At 47.4% G+C, this 25962-nt stretch overlaps 1 protein-coding gene across 1 annotated transcript in view; it reads right to left on the bottom strand.

Annotated features, from left to right (window-relative positions):
* Window positions 1-203: 203 nt before the first annotated feature.
* LOC115099337 (histidine-rich glycoprotein-like) overlaps window positions 204-25962 on the bottom strand; it is a 63178-nt gene continuing 37419 nt past the window's right edge. Inside the window, exons 6-7 of the mRNA XM_029616923.1 lie at window positions 9319-9402; window positions 204-989 (exon numbers count right to left, since the gene is read on the bottom strand). Coding sequence (XP_029472783.1) covers window positions 240-989; window positions 9319-9402 — 834 coding nt within the window. The 3' untranslated portion in view covers window positions 204-239. The remainder of the gene's footprint in view (window positions 990-9318; window positions 9403-25962) is intronic.

Raw genomic sequence — 25962 nt, 5'->3', positions numbered from 1 at the left:
GATGGCAGCATGGCTGCTTCACAGTCAATTGTGCCCTTTCATAAGAAAGCTCAGTCTTTCACTCACTGAACACTTTAACATTATAGGACACTGGCAAAAATGAAATAAACATTTTTTATTTGTGTACAGTGTGTTTATTTGAAAACTGAAATACTACTCAGATTCTTGAGTAAGTTATAACAAAAACATATTCAAACCAGGAATTTAATATCCATGCTTAGACCATTTAATTTCAGAATTTAATGTGTTCCTGATAAAGCATCAGTATTCACAGAAAATAAGTGCAAAACATCTGGCATATGTTCTCTGGGTTGCCCTGGGCAGGACTCAGAATCTGAATGTGTCACTGGGAAAGACTGAACTGGTGGAACCTTACATGGAGGAAGCCTTGCTCCAGCTTCACCAGGTCCAGGGAGCTCAATTAATCCACTAGATGTATTCAATGGGTTAAGCAGCTCCGGCTGGTCAGGAATAATTGGAACAGGAAAAACACGAGTCCCATTTTCCCAAAAAGCATACTGCACTGCCCCAAAGGGTTTTTGGGGAAAACAAGGGACTTTATTTGGAAAATGTTCTTCTGAGGAACTACCATGGGAAACTGGCCTTTTATGCATTGTTTTGTTGTGACCATTATGATGGTGGTGTCTTTGCCAATGACCAGGTGGAAGACCTCTATGAGGAGGTCTACATTCACGTTGGTGCTCAGGGTGAGTGTTGTTATGCCCATTGGAATGAGGATGATGATGATGTCTGTGACCTTTTCTATGGCTGTGCCCATGTTCGTGCTCATGATGGTGCTCAGAGTGAGCATTGGAATGAGGATGATGATGATGTTTGTGACCTTTTCTATGGCTGTGTCCATGTTTGTGTGTATGTCCATGCCTATGCTTGTGCTTATGCCCATGCCCATGCCCATGTCCATGCCTATGCCTATGCCCATCTCCTGGACAATCTTTTGGATCTACATCAGGATCCTCAGAATGTTCTTCCTGCAGAAAAATACAAAAAATTACTTTTAAGCACTATTTCAAAATGAGATAGCATGAAAGTTGAGTGTCTTTACATAATTCCCCAAGGATGCAGAGTCCTGTAATACTGCACTATACACCACTGTGCCATCACTAGGTGGTACTTTTAAATAATATGGAGAGTCAATTTTCCTAAATACTGATGATGCCCAAACCTACTTCTCATTTAATTCTTCAGAAAATTGCTTGGATTACAATCATATGTAGTATAGAAAGCAATCCAGTAAGCTACTTCCCTCCTTTGATATTTATGTAACATGGGGCAAGCAATAGCAGTGTCAGTGATGACATACGCTAAGTCTCACTTCCATATCAATGCATTAAAATAATAGCATGTTATAAAATCGGCTATCCGCATGTATGTTATAAAATCGGTGCACCGCTTCTCTACACCCATGACTACCGAACAGTCCTCCAAGCACTATATTTTCCAAACTCGACTATTGCAATGCTCTCTTCCTGGGCCTCCTGTCCAAGTCCCTTAGACCGCTGCAATTGCTACAGAATGCAGCAGCAAGATCACTCACAAACACCAAAAGATTCGATCATATCTCACCGATACTCAAAATCTACACTGGCTACCCATCCCACACAGAATACAATATAAAGTCCTAACTCTCATCCACAAAGCTCTATACAATGATAAGTTTAACTGGCTGAGCTCGATCCTCCATTTTCACATCCCCCAAAGAAACCTCCGCTCCACTAACATCGGGCTCATTCCAATAGCTTCACCAAAAATGCACACCTGACCACAACACGGGATCACGCCCTAACGGTAGCAGGACCCTCGCTCTGGAACAGCTTACCACCTCAACTCAGACTGGATCCCATGACACAATCCTTCAAAAAAAACCCCTTCAAAACATGGCTCTTTAAAAAAGCATTGCCAACAGCTACCTAATGCCCACCTTCCAATAGCACTAAGAAGAATCGTCCTCCCCCATCTGGTCCTCCTATCTCCCTTCTTACTTCCCTCAATTATACTTTCAGCACCTCCTTCCCCCTCAAATTCCAGATGCTTAATGACATGTTCTACTGTGTGTTATTCTGTGTTATACAGTTAAATTGTTCTACTCTGTGTTACTCAATAAGTGTTATACAGTTAAAACAATGTTGATCCTGTCTCCTTATAAGCTATATCGCTGTCCATGTTTCCTTCTAAATTATATTGTTACAGATGATACGAAGTTACAATGTAAAATAAGAAGCCTAATTCTTATTGAACCTCTGTTACACTGTAAACTGGTGTGATATGCCAGATTGAACATGGGTACATAAAAACAAACAAATAAATAAATAAAGATATTGATGTGCGCATGTACACACGAATGCCATTTTGAGTTCATAAGTGGGGAAATTTTAGTAGGTATGTGTAGCCATGCAATAAGTCTTTTTCCATGTTCGATCCCAGTTCACCCCAGTAAAGGAGAGAACTTCCTAAACCCCCTAGCTAACTTGCCTCCCTTTTACCCTATTAGCCCCGAGATTTAAAACCCTGCTGATTAGCCTAATTTTTTTTGTTACACGACTTACACGCCATCCATAGCAGAAATAAAGTTACTGTTATGGAGAGAGTCAATAGTGGACCCTTGGGCCGGCTGATTAGAGACAAAGTCCAATAGTTGTTAATGAGCCGGGAGGCGGACCCTAGCTGGAGCGGATTGGTGAAGTCTTTGCCCTGGAAACCCGAGACCCCCCCAGGAGAAGCCTGTAGGGGTCCGAGTCGCTGGGACTTAGGAGAATCGAGAAGAAGTCCGAGGGTCGTGGCTGGCTGAAGACAAGGAGAATCGTGAGGAAGTCCGAAGGTCGTGGCTGGCTGAAGACAAGGAGAATCGTGAGGAAGTCCGAAGGTCGTGGCTGGCTGAAGACAAGGAGAATCGTGAGGAAGTCCGAAGGTCGTGGCTGGCTGAAGACAAGGAGAACCTGGAACCGGAGCTGGAGTCAAGGCACGGTTGGGACAAGCAGGAACCAGAGCTGGAAGCAAAGCACGGCTGGAACAAGCTGGAACCAGAGCTGGAAGCAAGGCATGGCTGGAACAAGCAGGAACCAGAGCTGGACGCAAGGCACGGCTGGAACAAGCAGGAACCAGAGCTGGAAGCAAGGCACGGCTGGAACAAGCAGGAACCAGAGCTGGAAGCGAGGCACGGCTGGATCAAGCAGGAAGCAACTAAGCACTCAAAGGAGTGACCTCATTGCAAAGGCAAAGCAAGGGAGGCAGACACCGGTTTAAATAGCCAGCCGGCGTCTGACATCAAAAACAGGGCGGTTCAGCACTTCCGGGTGCTGGACCTACAAAGGCAGTCTCTTCGCGCACGCGCGCACGTTCCCCAGCGGGGGGAGGAGTCAGGCATAGGCCTCAGCGGCGTCTCCACGTGGGGAGAGCCGCTGCCACGCGGTCGGGTCGGCCCTGGAAGCAGCAGGACACGGCGGGCATGGGGGAGCCAGCGAAAAGGTAAGGACCCGGTTGCTAGCCTAGCGACCGGGACCGCAACAGTACCCCCCCTTTTACGCCCCCTCTTCAAGGGACTTGGTCTGTCAGGATGGTCCAGATGGAACTGCTGTAGGAGGGTCTTGTCCAAAATATTGCGGACAGGCTCCCAGGTATTGTCTTCGTTCCCACAACCCTCCCAGGCCAGCAAGTATTCCCAACGCCTGTTGGCAAATCGAGCATCAAGGACCTCTCGTACCTGAAATGTTGGATCCTCATCTGCGGTGGTGGAAGCATCTTCTAGTGGCCTGGGGTGAAATCTGGAAAGAATCACTGGTTTTAAGAGGGAGACGTGGAAGACATCATGGATGCGTAGTGTGGTGGGAAGTCGAAGGCGATAGGAGACCAGACCTACCCTTTCTGCTACGCGGAAAGGACCACAGAACTTGGGTGACAGTTTCTTGGAAGGTTGCCTCAAATGAATGTTTTTTGTACTAAGCCACACTCGATCACCTGGGAGAAAAGAGAATGCAGGTTTCCGGTGTTGATCATAGTAGCGCTTAGCAGTGCGTGCGACTTTCTGAAGCCGGTGTTGAGTGGAGGTCCAAAGTTTACTCAGTTGGTCAGCGGTTAACTGAGCGGCAGGTGAAGATGTGGGTACAGGCAGGGGTAATGGTGGCTTAAGCTGTTTACCATATACAACTTGGAAGGGCGACTTCCCTGTCGCCGCATGTATTTGATTATTATAGGCAAACTCTGCCCAAGGGAGAAGTTCCACCCAATTATCTTGTCTGTGGTTGATAGATGCTCGTAAGAACAACTTTAACGAATGATTCATGCGTTCAGTTTGCCCGTTACTCTGCGGGTGAAAAGCGGTAGAGAAACTCAACTGGATCTTAAATTTTTTGCATAAGGCCCTCCAATATCTGGCTGTGAATTGGGGACCCCTGTCGGACACAATGTCTTGGGGCAGACCATGGATGCGAAACACATGGTGTGTGAACAGAGAAGCCAATTCAGTCGCGGAGGGTAGTTTGGGCAGGGGCACGAAGTGAGCCATTTTAGAGAACCGGTCCACCGTGACCCAAACCACCGTCTTGCCTTGAGAAGGTGGAAGTTCTACCACAAAATCCGTGGCTATATGTGTCCAGGGTTCCGTAGGCACCGGTAACGGTTGCAGTAAACCTCTCTGAGGACCATTTAGTGGTTTTTGCAGGGCGCAGGTGGGGCAGGAGTTAACATAGAGCGAAACGTCACGTCGAAGTCCGGGCCACCAATAAAAATGATTTATGAGATCCAATGTTCTTTGTCTACCGGCGTGCCCCCTGGTCAAAGAGTCGTGTCCCCACGACAAAACTTTCCTCCAAAGTCTTTTTGGAACCGGAGTTTTACTCATAGCATCAATTGAGGTGGTAGTTAGTTGAACACATGCAGGGTCCAGGATGGGTTGCGGAGAGTCCTCCTCTTCCTCCAGCTAGGTGGTACGAGACAGGGCATCGGCTCAAACATTCCTTTCTGCAGGTCGATATTTGAGGACAAAATTGAAGCAACTGAAGAAGAGTGACCATCTCGCTTGCCGTGGGTTCAGTCGCTGAGCTTGAGCTAAGTACAATAAATTTTTATGGTCAGTGTATACAGTCACTGGATGGTTAGCCCCCTCCAGCCATTGCCTCCACTCTTCGAAGGCTAACTTGATGGCTAAAAGTTCTTTGTCTCCGATGCCGTAATTACATTCGGCGAGTGAAAATTTCTTTGAAAAGTAGGAACATGGCATTAACTTGCCGGAAGCATCGTGTTGACTGAGGACAGCGCCGACAGCCAGGTTCGAAGCATCGACCTCCAGGATGAAGGGGCATTGTGGATCCGGGTGACGTAAGCAAGACGCTGTTAGGAATGCTTGTTTTAACTCTTCATAGGCATCGGAGGCGGTGGTAGGCCAATCGTGAGCGTTGACTCCTTTTCGAGTAAGCGCGGTGAGAGGAGCTACCTTCTGGGAGTAATGAGGTATAAAATGCCTGTAAAAGTTGGCAAAACCAAGGAAAAGCTGTAGGGCTTTCAGGCCAGAGGGACGAGGCCAATTGATAATGGCTGCAACTTTTTCTGGGTCCATCTGAAAACCGGATGAGGAAACAATGTATCCTAAGAACGGGAGCGTCTCACATTCAAACTGGCATTTCTCAAACTTGGCGTATAAATGATTGTCTCTAAGGGCTTGTAGCACCCGTTTGACGTGTTGGCGATGAGTAGAGAGATCTTGGGAATAGATCAAGACATTGTCGAGGTATACTATGACAAAAGAATGAAGCATCTCCCGGAGTACCTCATTCATAAGATTCTGAAAGACAGCGCATTACATAAGCCGAAAGGCATTACCAAATACTCGTAATGTCCGTCACGAGTGTTGAATGCTGTCTTCCACTCATCTCCCGGACGAATACGAACCAGGTTGTATGACCCACGCAAATCCAGCTTTGTAAAGACCTTGGCCCCCTGAAGTCTATCGAGCAACTCCGGGATTAGAGGCAGGGGATAGCGATCCTTCTTAGTGATGGAGTTCAGCCCTCGATAGTCTATGCATGGCCTGAGGGAGCCATCTTTTTTGGCTACGAAAAAGAAGCCTGCTCCTGCAGGGGAGTGTGAAGGGCAAATGAAGCCCTTAGCAAGGTTTTCTTTTATGTAGTCCGACATTGCGCGGGTTTCTGGCAGCGAAAGAGGGTAGACCCTACCCCGCGGGGGAATGGAGCCCGGCAGTAGATCAATGGCACAGTCAAAAGGCCGGTGGCACGGGAGGAGTTCTGCCTTTTGCTTAGAGAACACGTCAGAGAATTCTAGGTAAGGCAGAGGAAGTTCCAGAGCTGAGTGAGAGAGTAGTACTTCGGGCCTTGGAAGGAGGTCCAGACAGTTCCGGAAACAATAAGAACTCCACTGAGCAATTTGGCGTGAGTCCCAATGGATCACAGGAGCGTGTTGCTGCAACCAGGGGAGTCCCAAGACCACAGGATGTACTGATTTCTCGAGTAGCAAAAAAGAGATTGTCTCAGTGTGGAGCGTGCCAGTTCGTAAGGTGAGAGGCATCGTGGTTTCAGAAATGTAACAGGTAGGGGGGTTCCCCGGATGGAGGTAACTCGTAATGGAGGTATCCGGCGCTTTGTAGGTAGTCCCAGTTGGCGTACTAGTTCCTCCAGGATAAAATTCCCACCGGCTCCAGAATCAATAAATGCTAGAGTCCGGAAGGAGCCTCCGGGATACTCTGTTATAGGGACCGTACATTGAGGAGCAGCATTAATACAGCCTAGGGAAATCTACTCATCTCTCCCTAGACTTGACCATTTCCTGGTCTCGCTGGACATTGACCCAAGAAATGACCCTTGGTACCGCAATACAGGCAGAGCCCTTGGGTGCGGCGTCATCTCTTCTCTTCCTCGGTCAGAAGCGCCCGCCCAAGTTGCATGGGTTCTTCCGAGGAGTTGCTGGTAGCGGATTGTGTCTTGTGAGGTGCAGTCAGAGATTGGGAGAAGGAGGGTGCCAGCGAAACTGGCCGGCGAAGGACTCGGCCCTCCTTGGCCCGCTGTTGCAGACGTCGGTCAATCTTCCCTGCCAGATCTATTACCCCATTCAGGGTGGGTGGAACATCCCGGGCCATCAATTCGTCTTTGATACGCCCTGCGAGTCCTTCCAGGAAAATACCTCGCAAGCAGTCATCCTGCCAGCCGAGTTCCATAGCCAGAGTGCGGAATTCAATGGCGTAATCCGCCAGAGAATGGGACCCTTGTCTTAGCTGCAGGATCTCAGTGGTAGCGGTAGTCATACGAGCTGGTTCATCAAAAGTTTGTTTAAAATGAGTCACAAAATCCTGCAAATTGTGAAGCATGGCGTCTTGATTCTCCCACATGGGTGAGGCCCAAAGCATGGCCTTCCCATCGAGCAGTGACAAAATATATGCCACCTTGACGGCATCAGAAGGGAACTGCCCCGGTAACAAGGTGAAGCGGATGAAGCATTGATTCAGAAACGCCCTACACGATTTGGCATCCCCGGAGTATCGTGTGGGCGCCGGAAGTTGAGTCTGCACGGGAGTCGGAGGCACAGGCGGAGGTGGGGGTTGTACCACCTCTGGAGGATTAGCGTCCAACCGGCTGGCTAGACGATCCACCGTAGCTGCCAAGACCTCCAGGCATTGCTGTTGTTGCTGGATTCTTTGGGCCATACTGGGAATGGCCTGCATGGGAGAGGAGTCCGCCGAGTCCATGGCCTTTGCAAACTGTTATGGAGTCAATAGTGGACCCTTGGGCCGGCTGATTAGAGACAAAGTCCAATAGTTGTTAATGAGCCAGGAGGTGGACCCTAGCTGGAGCGAATTGGTGAAGTCTTCGCCCTGGAAACCCGAGATCCCCCCAGGAGAAGCCCGTAGGGGTCCGAGTCGCTGGGACAGGAGAATCGAGAAGAAGTCCGAGGGTCGTGGCTGGCTGAAGACAAGGAGAATCGTGAGGAAGTCCGAAGGTCGTGGCTGGCTGAAGACAAGGAGAATCGTGAGGAAGTCCGAAGGTCGTGGCTGGCTGAAGACAAGGAAAACCTGGAACCGGAGCTGGAGTCAAGGCACGGTTGGGACAAGCAGGAACCAGAGCTGGAAGCAAGGCACGGCTGGAACAAGCAGGAACCAGAGCTGGAAGCGAGGCACGGCTGGATCAAGCAGGAAGCAACTAAGCACTCAAAGGAGCGACCTCGTTGCAAAGGCAAAGCAAGGGAGGCAGACACCGGTTTAAATAGCCAGCCGGCGTCTGACATCAAAAACAGGGCGGTTCAGCACTTCCGGGTGCTGGACCTACAAAGGCAGTCTCTCTTCGCGCGCGCGCGTTCCCCAGCGGGGGGAGGAGTCAGGCACAGGCCTCAGCGGCGTCTCCACGTGGGGAGAGCCGCTGCCACGCGGTCGGGTCGGCCCTGGAAGCTGCGGGACGCGGTGGGCATGGGGGAGCCGGCGAAAAGTTAAGGACCCGGTCGCTAGCCTAGCGACCGGGACCGCAACAGTTACGCGGTAGGGCACCCCAGTGTGCATTTGTGCACTTAACTATTTACGCGCTGACTTCATGGTGCACTCCCGGCCCGCCCATGGTCTGCCCATGCCCCACCCCCTTTTCGGAAAATTTTCCTTATGTGTGCCAGGAGATTTGCGCGTACCCGCGCATTTTTAAAAATCCACACCGCCGAGTCACACGCTTATCTCCCGGCTTTAGCGTGCATAGGGCTTTTAAAATCAACCAGTATGGTAAGAGAAAACTGCTCAGCTATGTAAAGGCTTGACACCAAAGTGATATATAGTGAGCCCTGATTTCAAAAGCTATGAAGAATGAGATAAACTCTTTTGAAAGGGTATATGGTTCATAGCTGGCAATATTATTAAACTAAATGGCATCCTACACATCAACTGGATTATTTATTCAAGAGTTATAGAAAATCTTGAAAATTGAAAAGGACTTTTAGTTTGATTGCCTGGTTATGTTTCTACTACCTTCCACAGCGCCCATGATTAAGGCACAAGTAGACAACAATTCTTTTTTTAAGGAAGAACATTGTTGATGCCAAAGACCTGGTTCATGAAGGCTTTTCTCCCATTCTGTGTCTATAGTAAAGAAAAGCTTAAGAACTTTCAGGTAGGATCCCAGATATGGTCTTCATATGCACATCTTTCAAACTATAAAGCCTAAGTTCTGACACTGCACAAATTGGAAAGTGATTACAATGCTTTTGTTAGGAGGTTAGAGTTTTAGGGGTTCCCCCCCCCCTCCCCCCCCCCCCAGTTTCTTATTTGTAGAGTACTGAAGAATAAAACTGTCAATGCTGTAACAGATGTTAGTTGTATACCTCAAGGTCATAGACTTCACAGGACACCGTAGCAGACTCTGAGTTTGGACCATGTACAAATATCTTGCTTCTGCAATATCCAATCTGGTACAGAAGAAAGAAAAGTTATTGCCAGTCGACTACTGATTTCATTTGATCATTTTCTTGTCTTACAGCCAATAGGTTAAAGACACTAAACGTATACATCTCCTTGGATTTCCCACGGGTGTACACTGATATGCTAGTTAATGGAGTGAATTGTAAAGGCACTGCATGAGTTATAATGGAGGATTTTTAATATAGAAAGTGAAACATCAGTGCTCAAAAGGAAGAGAGGTAAAGCTAGGGTAATTAGATTTGTTTCAGAAATAAAGGAAATAGCAGTTGACTGAAAGCATTCTATTTTCTGAGGAGGAAAGTTACCAATTTAAAACCTTATTTTTAGTTTTAAAAGTATTTTCCAATAATAAGCTTCTAAAAACAAATGCATCTTACATTGAATTTAATGCCCTCTAAGCAAAGACAGTATTGTCGGGCCTGGATTAGTCCAAACCCAATGTAATAATCTTGCTAGTAGGGTTTCAGTGCTTCTAATGAAGAAAAGAATAATTGCCTCTCCTACAAGAGCATGAAGAATGCTCAGGGACCTAGGGGTAAGAAAAACATTTCTCATAGACAGAGAGAGAGGACAACTTTCAAAGGCATTTACCAAGGTCAACTTCTCTTTCTAAAAACTGTTCCTCTCATAGCGGTCCAAGGAATGCCTGGGCTCGCAACATATGTACTTTCAGTTGGACCAAAAAATGAGGTATTACCAGGCATGTTCTTAGGTTAGGGGAGGAAAGCGGTGTACGAAGATTTGATTTTCAAAGCTACACGTGCTGTTTAACCCTCCCCCCGGTCAACCATTATCGGAAACAGGTGAAAATGTACGCAGTCACTTTGCCTGCCTGAACATTGCAGGCAGCTTTCAAAGAGGGAACTACCTGGGTAGGTTATTGATTTATTTATTATATTTTTACATATTTGGCTCACGCTTTTTCACCAGTCGCACAAGGCGCATTGCATGCAGGTACTGTAGGTATTTTCTCTGTTCCCAGAGGGAATTAGCTACAAGATCGATGTGCAATAAGGATTTATTTTCGGAAGAGTTTTTCCCCATTCTGCATCTGTGGCTAAATCAGCACCCAAAATGTACATCTTGTCCTGCAAGTTGTGGCTTATCCTATCCTTACAAATTATCTCGGATGATGCCAGACCTAATCGAAGCATCTGGCAGTGGCTTAAGCAAAACATTGCTTGCCGCAATTTATAAATCACTTGGTGCACAGGGCTCTGGGCGGTTTACAAGATTACATACACAACAAAATTACATAAAATGAATCAAAAAGGGGACAGACAGCACAACTCTGCATTAGACTCATAAAAATTTTAAATAGTCATGAAAACCAAACAAGCACTGAAAGCCTAATAAAAACCCAAATGAAAATTAATAAAACACTGTCTAAGAATCTGATGGTTTACAAAAATGCCAACCTAAAAAGATGGGTTTTTACTCAGCCTTGAATTTCTTGGTGTCAATTTCTAATCTTAGCTCTATCGGAAGTGAGTTCCAGAAATCAGGGGCTGCAGTTGAGAAGGACCTCTCTCATGTTTTTTGCAGGCAAGTTACTTTATGTGATGGTATTCCAGCATGCTTCAATTAATAGAGCACAGATTTGAGATTTCTGGCTGGAGTATAAATCTGTAAAAAGGCAGTAGACCAAGGAAAGGACTGCAGATGGAGGAGATTGTGCACCATGACTGCAATTTTATATATTTCATACACCATTGGACTGGGAGCCAGTGAAGTTTAGCAAAAACAGGGGGAAACATGTTCACGAGTGTGTGTTGTGTTTTGATAAGTGATACAGATTAAAGTTGTCTGTTCCAGTGACCCCTGTGCAGAAGGCAACAATGATTTAGTCAGGTATGTATTAGGCACATCCCAATAGGTGGCAGTGCCACCATAGAGAGAGATCTTTATAGAGAGGAGAAACAGATGTATCCGTGCAACAGTTCTCCTGTCATGATGAATCCAGCCTCCTGTAGGGTGAGTTTAACCTCCAGAGAGGTTTTCACATCACCCCTGGGCTTGATCCTCAAGAAGTGTCCAGGAAGAGAGTACTGTGGGTTTTTCAATGCAGTAATGTGCAGTGGACAACTCATAGATGAGCAAAACAATGAAGCTCCAGAGAAGTTAAGGTTAAATATCACCTGCAGGGTGTCACAAAATAGTTCAAAAGTTCCACGTGCTAATAAGTCAATATTATTTAACCTTTCTGCTAGCTATGGGCAGTGGTCTTTATGAGTGTTGTATGTGAGTACAGCAGGACAGTTTGAACATCATGAAGAGTGTGGACTGCGGTTATTTGCTTTCATAGGGGCTGATGTAGTAAGACCCGAGCTGAAATCCATGTTGATTTTTCTGTGCGTATTTTTTGGTCACGTGCGGCAAAAAACAATGGCAGTGCAGGATGTAATAATGGCCGCATATGCTAATTAGATACACGCATAAAATCCACACATAGCAAACATATGTGCCATAATGTGTGCAGTAATGTGCACTAATGACCCTATCACGTAGACATCCCCGCAGAAACCCACGCGGACATTCATTGGCACGTGAACGCTTGAGATTGATTCTTGGGGTGAAAGTTGTTCTTTAAAAAAAAAAAAAAGAATAAACTAGTGGTCCAGAAGTTGATGTGAACATAAGAACATAAGAACATAAGAAATTGCCATGCTGGGGTCAGACCAAGGGTCCATCAAGCCCCGCATCCTGTTTCCAACAGAGGCCAAACCAGGCCACAAGAACCTGGCAATTACCCAAACACCAAGAAGATCCCATGCAATTAATAGCAGTGGCTATTCCCTAAGTAAACTTGATTAATAGCAGTTAATGGACTTCTCTTCCAAAAACTTATCCAAACCTTTTTTGAACCCAGCTACACTAACTGCATTAACCACATCCTCTGGCAACAAATTCCAGAGCTTTATTGTGCATTGAGTGAAAAAGAATTTTCTCCGATTAGTCTTAAATGTGCTACTTGCTAACTTCATGGAATGCCCCCTAGTCCTTCTATTATTCGAAAGTGTAAATAACTGAGTCACATCTACTCGTTCAAGAAGGGTGAGTAGAGCAATATCTAACCCCTTCATGTTTGGACTCTGACTGCCAGTGAGAGAGTGAAATGCAGATTGCCAATTCTGCCTCTTTGAGAAGCTGCCTTCTCTCTACCCATTCCATACGCCACTTGGCAGACCCGCAGAAGCATAAAAAAACTGGTCTCCACATCAGCGCTTTCACTTACCTCCTGCCCTGACCCAGGCCCTAAAAACCCACATTAAAAAACCTGCACTAACCCAATCTCCCTGCTAGCCTGGCTCCCTGCATTACCTATAAATAGATAATCACCTCTTTTGCATGCAATTAGCATGCACTCGCGCAGAAAAAAACGCAGGGCTGTAAGCGCGTTTGTACGTGCTTTTTTCCCATGCACAAAAGACCTTATTACATACCCGTATAGGGCTTTGCACGGGAAAACGCACATACAAAACGCCACGTAGAAGCAAGCCCAAACCAGCGGCAGCTTCAGCGCACCTTATTACGTTGGCCCCATAGAAAGGTAGAGGTCCACAACTAGAGGGAGCGTTGCCCTCACAGAAGGAAGAATAACCTACCAAGGTCCACTTCTACAGCTGTAAGATCAAGTCAGTGTTAGCAACCTCATATTCTTTCTGGTTTGCTGACTCAGGGAAGAGAAATGTATATATGCATCAAGTAAGCTTTTGTAAATTATATTCAATGGTAAAGTTCTAAAGGAAAGTGTCATGCAAACAGAAATAAAATGGTATTCTGTTTTACAAATAAAAAGCTGTTACTTTTGATACCAGTGTTGCCTAGAGTTGTGCTATATAACTGTTTTTAACTCTTTATTTACTACATCTTTAGCATACAAAAACTGACAAAACTGGGGAGGTCATATGATGCAGCTGAACTAAGCGGTCGCAGGTCTCTCCCACTCCCGGTCCAATGACACTCTGAGCAACTTTTCCTCCTTGTTTTTTTGAGCTAAGTTCAATTGCTATGACAGATAAGATTGCTAAAAAGTCCCTGCCTCAGATCTGGGGTGAACAAACAATATGAGCCAAGTGTACATGTAGGAAATCAATGGCGGAGCGTGTGGCCTGCAGCAAGGAGCTGGCTACTGATGAGGACACACATGGTGGACGGGCCTCTGCAGCGGATATCGCAGAGGCGGTTAAGTCGGCGATTAATCAACTTGCCAAAAATATCCACTCCAGCCTGGATGCCAAATTGGAGTCGGTTGTGGATCGGGTAACTCAGGTTGTATCCACAGTCGGTGAAACTACAGTGCGCTTAGACAATTTAAAGGCGTGCAGGGAAGAACATAAGAACATGCCATACTGAGTCAGACCAAGAGTTCAAGCCCAGCATCCTTTTTCCAACTATGGCCAATCCAGGCTATAAGTACCTGGCAAGAATCCAAAAACTAAGTCTATCCCATGCTACTGATGCTAGTAATATCAGTGGCTATTTTCTAGGTCAACCTGATTAATAGTAGTTAATGGATTTCTCCTCCAAGAACTTATCCAAACCTTTTTTAAAACCCAGCTATACTAACTGCACTAACTACATCCTCTGGCAACAAATTCCAGAATTTAATTGTGCATTGAGTGAAAAAGAACTTTCTCCGATTAGTTTTAAATGTGCTACATGCTAACTTCATGGAGTGCCCCTAGTCCTTCTATTATCCGAAAGAGTGAATAACCGATTCACATTTACCTGTTCTAGACCTCTCATGATTTTAAACACCTCAATCATATCCCCCCTCAGCCGTCTCTTGTCAAGGCTGAGCAGTCCTAACCTCTTTAGTCTTTCCTCAAAGGGGAGCTGTTCTATCCCCTTTATCATTTTGGTCGCCTTTCTGTACCTTCTCCATCGCAACTATATTTTTTCTGAGATGCAGCGACCAGAATTGTACACAGTATTCAAGGTGCGTTCTCATCATGGAGCGATACACAAAGGCATTATGACATTTTCCGTTTTATTCACCATTCCCTTCCTAATAATTCCTAACATTCTGTTTGCTTTTTTGACTGCTGTAGCACACTGAGCCGACAGTTTCAAAGTATTATCCACTAGATCTCTTTCCTGGGTGGTAGCTCCTAATATGGAACCTAACATTGTGTAACTATAGCATGGGTTATTTTTCCCTATATGCATCACCTTGCACTTATCCACATTAAATTTCATCTGCCATTTGGATGCCTAATTTTCCAGTCTCACAAGGTCCTCCTGCAATTTATCACAATCCGCTTGTGATTTAACTACTCTGAATAATTTTGTATCATCTGCAAATTTGATAACCTCACTCGCAGTGGCCAGTGGTTGGTGTTCCACCTTCACGGAGCGGAAGGATGGAGGGCTGCCATCTCCAAATTAAAAAAAAAAACAAAACCCAGGGGAGGGTAAGAGTATGTAAAATTAACGGAGAGTTCAAAGGCTATAGGTATTACCAATTATTAGGCTTATTCAATATTTGTTGATAGTTAATGTGGCTTTCAATGCATACTTCACTTTCAATGCATATACAGCATAGCTCTCTGCTTCAACAGCAGGGGAGAAGAAAAACATACTTCACGCATATCCAGCATAGCTCTCTGCTTCAACGGCAGGGGAGAAGTAAAACTAATACTTTACGCATATCCAGCATAGCGCTCTGCTTCAACGGCAGGGGAGAAGTAAAACTAATACTTCACGCATATCCAGCATAGCTCTCTGCTTCAACGGCAGGGGAGAAGAAAAACAACCAATAAGGGCTGAATAACATAGTCTGGGTAAACAAATAAGTATGGGTGTAGCTTGCTTATTGCGGCAGTTACTACCCCTAACTAATCAAGCTTGATATTTCACTTGGATGCAGCTCCATCACTGCTCTCTACATTAATGGTGGGGGTGAAAGGGAAATAGAACCATAGGTTACTAAGAGCCAAGAGAAACAGATAAGTATGAGAAAAAAGAAGTGTGAAGCTTGCTGGGCAGACTGGATGGGCCGATTGGTCTTCTTCTGCCGTCATTTCTATGTTTCTATGTCTTATTCCTTTCCAGATCATTTATAAATATATTGAAAAGCACCGGTCCACTGCCCACTCTCTTCCACTGAGAAAACTGTCCATTTATTCCTACTCTCTGTTTCCTGTCTTTTAACCAGTTTGTAATCCACGAAAGGACATCGCCACCTATCCCATGACTTTTTACTTTTCCTAGAAGCTTCTCATGAACTTTGTCAAATGTCTTCTGAAAATCCAAATACACTAATCTACCGGTTCACCTTTATCTACATGTTTATTAACTCCTTCAAAAAAGTGAAGCAGATTTGTGAGGCAAGACTTGCCTTGGGTAAACCCATACTGACTTTGTTCCATTAAACCATGCCTTTCTATATGTTCTGTGTTAAGCGCCATACCTGCGGTCATACCGTCCCCGGGACCGCTCACCTTCGAGTTCACCCAGCTGATTCCGGTCCTGTCTCCCTCGCGGCTCTCGCAAGCCCGGCTAGGCCCCGGCGTCCCACAGCGGTGGTCGCTGGGCCTTCACTCGTACGCCAGGCCTCACGCTGGGCCTCAGTGTCTCAACAGCCAGCCACGCCCCTACGTGCGCGCGGACCAGCCGCCCTGATATGGGTTTGAGGGTTGGTCCTAGTTCCGTGGCGCACCCTGTGTTGCGTCCGTTGCTGCTCGACACCCTCACTCCGCCCTCTTGATCTCTGTGGCGACTCCCTCCAGGTCTGATGGATGGTATGGTTAGCTGCTGCGGCGTCTTCTTGCTTCTCCCTTCGGCGTCCCCGGACCGGCTCGACACTGTGGATCTGCCATGTTCCTGATGACGTAGGGTGCGTGCGCGTTCCCACTGATGTACCAGCAAGGGTGCGAACCTTGGGGACGTCCCCCAAGATGATGTCATCCACTTCCAATATAAAAGGTCTCAGTATTTGCTAACGGATCGAGTTAGCAAGGATAAGCATACGAATAAGGATTCGTTCTATCTACTTTACTCTGCCTCCTCGGATTTACCAGGGGTACCCGCTCCTTGGGGGCCTCGCTCTCTTTTCTTTATTTCAGATTGCAGATAGGAACCGGTACTCGCTCCTCGAGAGCCCATGTTCCTGGACACTCTGAAGATTCTTTACTGCCTGGAAGCTATCGCAGATACAGACATTTGTGAGTTACCATCACGCTCTCAGAGCTTTCCCTGGAACCAGGTACTTGCTCCTCGAAGGCCTAACCGTTTCCAGCTACTGAGCTTCTTAAGACCGTATGTGAGTTTTGTCATCTAGTTCTGGCTATGAACACCTCATACCCTGTCTACTCACTATCCATAGTTTCTCTACAGTTCAGCAACTCTGGGATCGCTGTTCTAGTACCTGAGGGACTTCAGCCCTGTCGGGCATATCAGCTCAATACTGCCACCTCTGGTGGTTCTACTAACCTTTCTAATAAAAGAACTATTTGTGTCTGTCTCCATACCCAAGCCTAGCGGGTAGTCCCTCTCAGGATATCCTCCTGGGGGCGCTGTCATCTGCCATCGGCCCAAGGATCCACCTATCTACATTCCTCTACAGCTGAGTGCCCTCTCCAAGCACTATGTTGGTAACAGATTGCTACTCCTTCCTCCAACAGGAGTATCCAGCAACCAGTATTATAACAAATTGCTAACTTCGCAGTCTAACCCTAACAGATTGCTAACTACTCCCTCTACAGGAGCAGTTCCATATCAGATTGCTAGCTCCTTCCTCAGGAGCAAACCGAAACAGATTGCTAACTCCTCACGGAGTTTCATAACAGGTTGCCAACTCCTCCCCTCTTGAGGAGTGGATTCATGTCAGATTGCTAACTCCTCCTTCTTCAGGAGCTGATTTGTAATAGATTGCTAACTCCTCCTTCCTCAGGATCATATTTACAATAGTTTGCTAACTCCAGTGGATCCGGCTTAAAAGGTATGGGAAGCCATTAACTCCAGTGGATCCGGTTTAAATTGGAGAAGCAGTACTTCAAGGAATCCAGCTAAAGGTATGGGATGTCAGTAACCCCATGAACCCGGCACACCTCTCCGCCTTGCAAGCTATACCGGGCCTGGCTCAACGCATCTCAGAACAGCAAGAAACCTTGGAGAAACTTACTGCTGCATTCCATTAGCTTCACACACAGAAGATACAAGGCACAGCTTCTACCCAAGAAGGTCAATTACAGGAGGTAACTTTAAAAACTGCTGTTCCACTGGCGACTCCGATTCGCTTCTCCAGAGAACTCCAGAAGACACGGGGCTTTTTGAACCAGTGCAGCATGCATTTCACTTTACAGCCTTCATTGTTTCCCACGGACCTGTCTAAGACCACCTACATCCTGTCATACTTGGATGGGAGAGCCTTGTCGTGGGCATCTACCTTGTGGGAACACAAGGACCCTATTTTGCAGGACTTAGGATTTATGGACTTGTTTAAATCCATTTTTGATGACCCTGCTTGTATGTCTGTTGCCGGATTTGCTTTAGTGGACTTGAAGCAAGGCAACAGATCATTGGCTGAATTTGCCATAGAATTCAAGACTCTTGCAGCAGACTTTCGCTGGGACCCCAGATGTCTCAAGACCCTCTTCTGCAGAGGCCTGGATACCCGCTTGAAAGATGAGCTGGCTGCTCGCCAGACACCTGACTCGCTGGAAGAATTGATAGCCTTGGCTACTTGGATTGATTGTCGGCTCCGAGACAAGGTGAAGGAACTTTGGCCTAAGGTGTTAACTGGGTTGAAACAGGCTAGTACCCCTGCACCTCGGATGGGTCCAGCAATTCCTGCTGTTGATAAAGAAGAACCTATCCAACTTGGTCATGGTCACTTGACCGCAAAAGAGAAAAAACTTCGAAAGAAACGCGGCCTGTGCATGTACTGTGGTCAGCCCGGCCATGATGTCTCTACATGCCCCATTCATCCGGGAAACGGACAGCCTAAGTCCCACGGGAGGACTGCTCTTGGGCCATACTGTGTTATCTCCTCTGCTCTCTCATTCAGTCTCTGTGACCTCAGAACCAGCTGCGGTTCGGACCCCTGCCCTGGTGGACTCAGGGGCAGGAGGCAACCTTATTCTCAGATGTCTTGTGGAAGACCTGAGGAGTCCTTTCATCAAACAAGAAGATCCTTTACTGCATCACAATTTGAAGTGGGCCTTGGACGTTCCTTTACATCGCCACGTCTCCTGAGGATCTTAATGACATCCACAGCAGTACTACTTATGGCTGCTGATATTCATAGCGGTTGCTATGTTCGCCATGGCTAGATGGTGCTCTACATCTTTACTGTCTTCACGGACTATAATTCATAGCGGTTGCTATGTTCGCCATGGCTAGATGGCACTCAACATCTTTACCGTCTTCACGGACTATAACTTAGAGATATCTTTTCAATAATCGACCTCAGGCCCGACTCAGTCAATTCCGAATATATATTCTCCTATATTATATTGTATTTAAATTGTACTCTCCTTGCTCCGTTGAAGTTATTTATTGCTCTCATTAAGTTATTTTATTTATTTCCAAGTTAAATCTTCCCTGTTCTCTGTAAGACATTATTCTATATTCTGTCAATTTTATTGTTACAATGTAAACCGAATTGATTAGTAACTTTGTTACTAGAACTTCGGTATATAAAACTGTTAAATAAATAAATAAAATATCTGCTACGATTTTTTCACTCGGAAGTCGTGCCTGAAGTTCTACAGCACTATTAGATCCGAAGAAGATATCTCTAGCTACCATCCTGTTTGATTTGCTGGTGCTGCCCACCATCTCTCTTCCAGCAATTCTACGGAAGAGTTATCCAGAAGTGGGTTATGGACGTACCCCAACTTTGCCACTTCTGTTGAAGTTTCACTGATGCCCATAGCAGCTAAGCTATTGCTGCTGAATTTCACTACTCATCCAGTTACATTACTGAAGAGGTCACCCTTAGAAGTGGGGTTGGACATACACCAACATTGCCACTTTCGCTGAAGGGTCAGTGACGTCATAGCAGCTGAACTATTGCTGCGGAATTCAACACCTCATTCCGTTACTGAAGAGATACCTTTAGAAGTGGGGATGGACTTGCTGCGGAATTCAACACCTCATTCCATTACTTACTAAAGAAGGTACCCTTAGAAGTGGGGGTTTGGACGTTCTCCAACATTGCCACTTCCACTGAAGGTTCAGTGACGTCATGGCAGCTGAGCTATTGCTGCGGAATTCAACACCTCATTTCGTTACTGAAGAGTTACCTTTAGAAGTGGGGTTGGACGTACCCCAACATCGCCACTTCCGTTGAGGTCTCAGTGGCGTCTATAGCAGTTTGCTATTGCGGCTAAATACTACCATCTCTCATCCAACATCATCTACTGGAGAGTCATCTTTAGAAGTGGATTTTGGACATTCTTCAACATCACCACTTCCACTGAATTCCTCATTGACGTCCATAGCAGCTCCACCCATTGCTGCTGATATCATCAATAACACTCTGCAAGATTCTTCCAAATCTCAAGATCCATCTGTCACCATTGCAGAAGATGAAGTAGAGATCAAGATCAAAGAGATTCTGGATGTTCGCAACAGAGACAAGACTTTTGAATACCTTCTGATTTGGGAAGGCTTTGGCCCCGATTTGATCACTTGGGAGCCTCAGACCAATATCTTGGATAAAGAGATGCTTCATCAGTTTCACCTCACGCATCCTTTGAAACCTAAGCCTGGTACCCGAAGAGGAGATCGCCCTTTGAAGGGGGGTACTGTTGTGTCTGTCGCTGCTCGACACCCTCACTCTGCCCTCTTTACCTCTGTGGCAACTCCCTCCGGGTCTGATGGACGGTTAGCTGCCGTGGCGTCTTCTTGCTTCTCCTTCCGGCGTCCCCGGACCAGCTCGACGCTGCGGATCCGCCATGTTCCTGATGACGTAGGGGGCGCGCGCGTTCTCATTGATGTACCAGCAAGGGCACGAACCTCGGGGGTGTCCCCCGAGATTACGTCATCCGCTTCCAATATAAAAGGTCTTAGTATTTGCTAACGGATCGAGTTAGCAAGGATAAGCATACGGATAAGGATTCGTTCTATCTACGCTATTCTGCCTCCTCGGACTTACCAGGAGTACCCGCTCCTCAGGGGCCTCGCTCTCTTTTCTTTATTTCAGATTGCAGATAGGAACTGGTACTCGCTCCTCGAGGGCCCATGTTCCTGGACACTCTGAAGATTCTTTACTGCCTGGAAGCTATCGCAGATAAAGACATTTGTGAATTACCATCACGCTCTCAGAGCTTTCCCTGGAACCAGGTACTCGCTCCTCAAGAGCCTAACCGTTTCCAGCTACTGAGCTTCTTAAGATCGTATGTGAATTTTGTCATCTAGTTCTGGCTATGAACACTAGGGATGTGAATCGTTTTAGGACGATTAAAATTATCGTCCGATAATTTTAATATCGTCTTAAACCGTTATGGAACACAATACAATACAGATTCTAACGATTTATCGTTATAAATCGTTAGAATCGTGAGCCGGCACACTAAAACCCCCTAAAACCCACCCCCGACCCTTTAAATTAAATCCCCCACCCTCCCGAACCCCCCCCCAAATAACTTAAATAACCTGCGGGTCCAGCGGCGGTCCGGAACGGCAGCGGTCCGGAACAGGCTCCTGCTCCTGCATCTTGTCGTCTTCGGCCGGCGCCATTTTCCAAAATGGCGCCGAAAAATGGCGGCGGCCATAGACGAAAAAGATTGGACGGCAGGAGGTCCTTCCGGACCCCCGCTGGACTTTTGGCAAGTCTCGTGGGGGTCAGGAGGCCCCCCACAAGCTGGCCAAAAGTTCCTGGAGGTCCAGCGGGGGTCAGGGAGCGATTTCCCGCCGCGAATCGTTTTCGTACGGAAAATGGCGCCGGCAGGAGATCGACTGCAGGAGGTCGTTCAGCGAGGGTTCCGGCGCCTCGCTGAACGACCTCCTGCAGTCGATCTCCTGCCGGCGCCATTTTCCGTACGAAAACGATTCGCGGCGGGAAATCGCTCCCTGACCCCCGCTGGACCTCCAGGAACTTTTGGCCAGCTTGTGGGGGGCCTCCTGACCCCCACGAGACTTGCCAAAAGTCCAGCGGGGGTCCGGAAGGACCTCCTGCCGTCCAATCTTTTTCGTCTATGGCCGCCGCCATTTTTCGGCGCCATTTTGGAAAATGGCGCCGGCCGAAGACGACAAGATGCAGGAGCAGGAGCCCGTTCCAGACCGCTGCCGTTCCGGACCGCCGCTGGACCCGCAGGTTATTTAAGTTATTTGGGGGGGGGTTCGGGAGGGTGGGGGATTTAATTTAAAGGGTCGGGGTGGGTTTTAGGGGGTTTTAATGTGCCGGTTTTTCGATTTTTCGATTTTTCGATTTTTTAACGTTTTTCACGATTTTTCACGATATTTTACCCCCCCAAACGGCAACAATACGATTCCCTCCCCCTCCCAGCCGAAATCGATCGTTAAGACGATCGAGGACACGATTCACATCCCTAATGAACACGTCATACCCTGTCTACTCATTATCTATAGTTTCTCTACAGCTCAGCAACCCTGGGATCGCTGTTCCAGTACCTGAGGGTCTTCAGCCCTGTCGGGCATATCAGCTCACTACTGCCACCTCTGGTGGTTCTACTAACCTGTCTAATAAAAGAACTATTTGTGTCTGTCTCCATACCCAAGCCTAGCGGGTGGTCCCTCTCAGGATATCCTCCTGGGGGAGCTGTCATCTGCCATCGGCCCAAGGATCCACCTATCTACATTCCTGTACAGCTGAATGCCCTCTCCAAGCACTCCGTTGGTAACAGATTGCTACTCCTTCCTCCAACAGGAGTATCTACAAATTGCTAACTTCGCACTCTAACCTTAACAGATTGCTAACTACTCCCTCTACAGGAGCAGTTCCATATCAGATTGCTAACTTCTCCCTCAGGAGCAGACCGTAACAGATTGCTAACTCCTCACGGAGATTCATAACAGGTTGCTAACTCCTCCCCTCTTGAGGAGTGGATTCATATCAGATTGCTAACTCCTCCTTTTCAGGAGCAGATTTGTAATAGATTGCTAATTCCTCCTTCCTCAGGATCAGATTTACAATACCCTGATTGAAGGGATGTTAAAAGGAAGTTCCTGGCCTCACTTCCTTGCCTTGGCAATCGGCTCGGTTTGTTCCTGAGATTGCCCTTGCTCATTTTCCTGCTTGCTTGTTCCTAGTCTCGTTCCAGAATCCTTCTGTTCCAGTTCCATTCCTGCTTGTACCTGCTTCCTTGCCTGCTTGTTCCTGTCTTCGTTGTTCGTCTTCCCGGTCTTACCTCGGACTGCCTTCTGGTAAAGTCCCCAGCTTGTTCCTGACTCGTCTGCCTGCCTGCTGCCTGCCAAAGACCTCAGCTTGTTCCTGACTCGTCTGCCTGCTTGCCGCCTGCCAAAGACCCCAGCTTGTTCCTGATTCGTCTGCCTGTCTGCCGCCTGCCAAAGACCCCAGCTTCTTTCTGACTCGTCTGCCTGTCTGCCACCTGCCGAAGACCCCAGCTTGTTCCTGACTCGTCTGCCTGCCTGCCGCTTGCCAAATACCCCAGCTTGTTCCTGACTCGTCTACCTGCCTGCTGCCTGCCTACTACCTCAGCCTGTTCTTGACCTTGCCTGACCTCTGGATCTTGACCCTTTCTTCGTTGATCACTCCTCGGACTGATTCCTGGACTTTGACCTTGCCCGTCTGACCTTGCATGATTCTGGCTCTGTCCCTAACTTTGTCATCACCAATGCTCTTTTGGTTCGTCTATCTCCAACCTGTTCCTAGCCTCGAACCCGATAGCGCTCCTCCTGCCTCTGTGGGCATGCCGGACTCTGACACTCCCAGGAGACCCTGCGAGGCCCATATAAGCCCCAGCAGCCCGGTTCCCTACGGGCTCCTCCCGGGGGGACCGCAGGCTTCCAGTGGTGAAGATCAACATTGCCTCTGTCTCCTCTCATGCTCCACACCCTGTGGTTGGTCTCTGCACTGCTACAGGCCAGGGGTCCACCCCCGAGCGCAACAGGTTGCAAAGGCCATGGACTCGGTGGAGTCGCCCACCTCCAGGGCCCTACCAGGATTGGCAGGTACTGTAAAGCAACACCACAAGCATTAGAGTCTCTGGCTTCCTCCGTAGAGGAATTACGCTCCCAGCTTCAAGAGACTGCTATGGCCAACCCTGTGGGCCTCCCGGCCACTATGCTTCCTTGAGCAACTCTGGCACTTCCTGCACCTCCTAGATATAATGGAGACCCACGCTCCAGTCGTGGTTTTCTTAATGTTTTATGCAATTTGCTCTCCAGCCTTTCTTGTTTTTGAAGGAGATGATGAAGGTCACCTTCATTCTGTCCTGGTTGGAAGGGAAGGCCCTGGCATGGGCCTCTTTCTTATGGGAACACTCTGGTCCAAGATGTCTGAGTTTCTTACTCTCTTCAAACAGACCTTTGGAGATCCTGGTCAACGGCTATCGCCGGCCACAGTCTACTCCACCTTCGTCAAGGGGCAAGGACCCTCTCAGAATATACAGTGGAGTTCCGAACTTTAGCCACAGAGCTTGGCAAGAGAATTGCCTACAAGCCATCTTCTTGAATGGACTCTTGTCTGCTCTCAAGGATGAGCTCTTGGTCCGTGAGACTCCCATATCTCTAGAGGACTTGATCTCGCTTGCCGGAAGGATCAATCATCATTTCCGGCAAAAACTAGAAGTAAAGGCTCCGCGCCCTTCTACAGCTCGACCTACCAGTGTACCCTGCACTTCTACAAAGAACGTCACACCTTCAGTCGTCTCCACGGTAGAACCCATGGAGGTTAATCGGGAATGGTTGTCTCCCACTGAACATCTCCGTCGGAGAAAAGAAGGGCTCTGCCTTTACTGTAGCACTTCTGGACATCGTCTGCAGTGCTGCCCGGTTCATCCGGAAAACTTCAACGCCTAAGCCTGGCGGGGGTCCTGAGCTTGGGCGCAACTGTTTCTGGCCCTCAACTCTTGCTTCCAGTATCCTTGGGTATCAAGACCCACACATTCGCTACCATTGCCCTCATTGATACCGGAGCGAGTGCCAGTTTCATTATGGACGATATCGTCAAGATTTTGGGAATACCTCTTCAACCATTGGAAGTGAGCCTCTGGATAGCCTCCATCCAAGGAGAGCATCTCCCCAGTCTAATTACCCATTGGACCGTGGCATTTCACCTATCAGTAGGCACACGCCACAAGGAAGAAATTGCCTTCTACGTATTAAAATGCTTAACACACCCAGTAATCCTGGGGTTGCCTTGGCTCCAGATGCACGAACCCCAGTTCGACTGGCAGTCCCTGCAGTTGGTAAGGTGGGGTCTGAAATGCCAAGCCACTTGTCTCCAGCCGGTGTCTCTCGTGATTCCAGTTTTGAAATCCACTACACTTCCTGGTCTTCCGCCGCAGTATGCGGAATTCAGTGATGTGTTCTCCAAGCAAAAAGCAGATACCCTGCCTCCGTTACGCAAGTTTAACTGTCCTATTGAGTTACTGCCGGGTACGATGCCTCCCAAAGGCAGAACCTATCCCTTGTCACAGCCTGAGACGCAGGCCATGTCAGAGCATATAAAAGAAAACTTGGGAAAGGGTTTTATCTGACCATCTGATTTACCCGCAGGAGCGGGTAAATCTTTGTGAAGAAAAAAGATGGCGGGCTCCGCCCTTACTTTGACTATCGGGGTTTAAACACTATAATGCATAAAGACCGTTACCCATTCCCTCTCATAAGTGAGTTATTTGATTGCCTCAAAGGCACTAAAGTGTTTACTAAATTGGATTTGAGAGGTGCGTATAATTTAGTACGCATTCAACCTGAAGACATTGGAAGACAGCGTTTAATACGAGGGATGGTCATTATGACTATGTGGTCATGCCCTTTGGGCTATGCAACGTCCCAGCCATCTTCCACTGTCTCATGAATGAGATCTTCAGGGACCTCCTGTACAAGTTTGTTGTCATCTACCTTGACGATATTTTGATAGTTTCCAAGGACATTGAAAGTCATCAGACACATGTTTGTACTGTACTCCAGCGATTACGAAAGAATCACCTCTACACAAAGCTGAAGTGTCTTTGAATGTACTCAACTACCTGGTTGAGTTCATTCAAAGACACTTCACTGACCGTGGTTTTTCCATGGACCCCAAGAAGGTCCAAGGAATCCGAGACTGGCCTCAGCCAGTGGGGCTTCGAGCCTTACAATGGTTCCTGGGCTTCACTATTATCGAAGCTTCATTGCTAACTACTCTTCTATGGTCACCCCACTTACATCGATGACGAAGAAGGGGGCTAATACCTGAGCTGGACACCGAAAGCCATTGCGGCCTTCCAGAGACTTAAGGATGCCTTTAGCTCTAGTCCATGTCTCCACCACCCAGATCGCAAGCGTCCATTTATAGTGGAAGTAGATACCTCAGCTATAGGAGCAGGGGCTGTCTTGAGCCAGCACTTGTCCACAGGCAAATTAATTCTGTGCTCCTTCTATTCGCACAAGTTCACGCCCACAGAACA

Source organism: Rhinatrema bivittatum, chromosome 9 (assembly GCF_901001135.1).
Source record: "Rhinatrema bivittatum chromosome 9, aRhiBiv1.1, whole genome shotgun sequence".
Classification (NCBI taxonomy): domain Eukaryota; kingdom Metazoa; phylum Chordata; class Amphibia; order Gymnophiona; family Rhinatrematidae; genus Rhinatrema; species Rhinatrema bivittatum.
The sequence above is the reverse complement of the archived record's forward strand: the minus strand, read 5'-3'. Positions and strand labels throughout refer to the sequence as shown.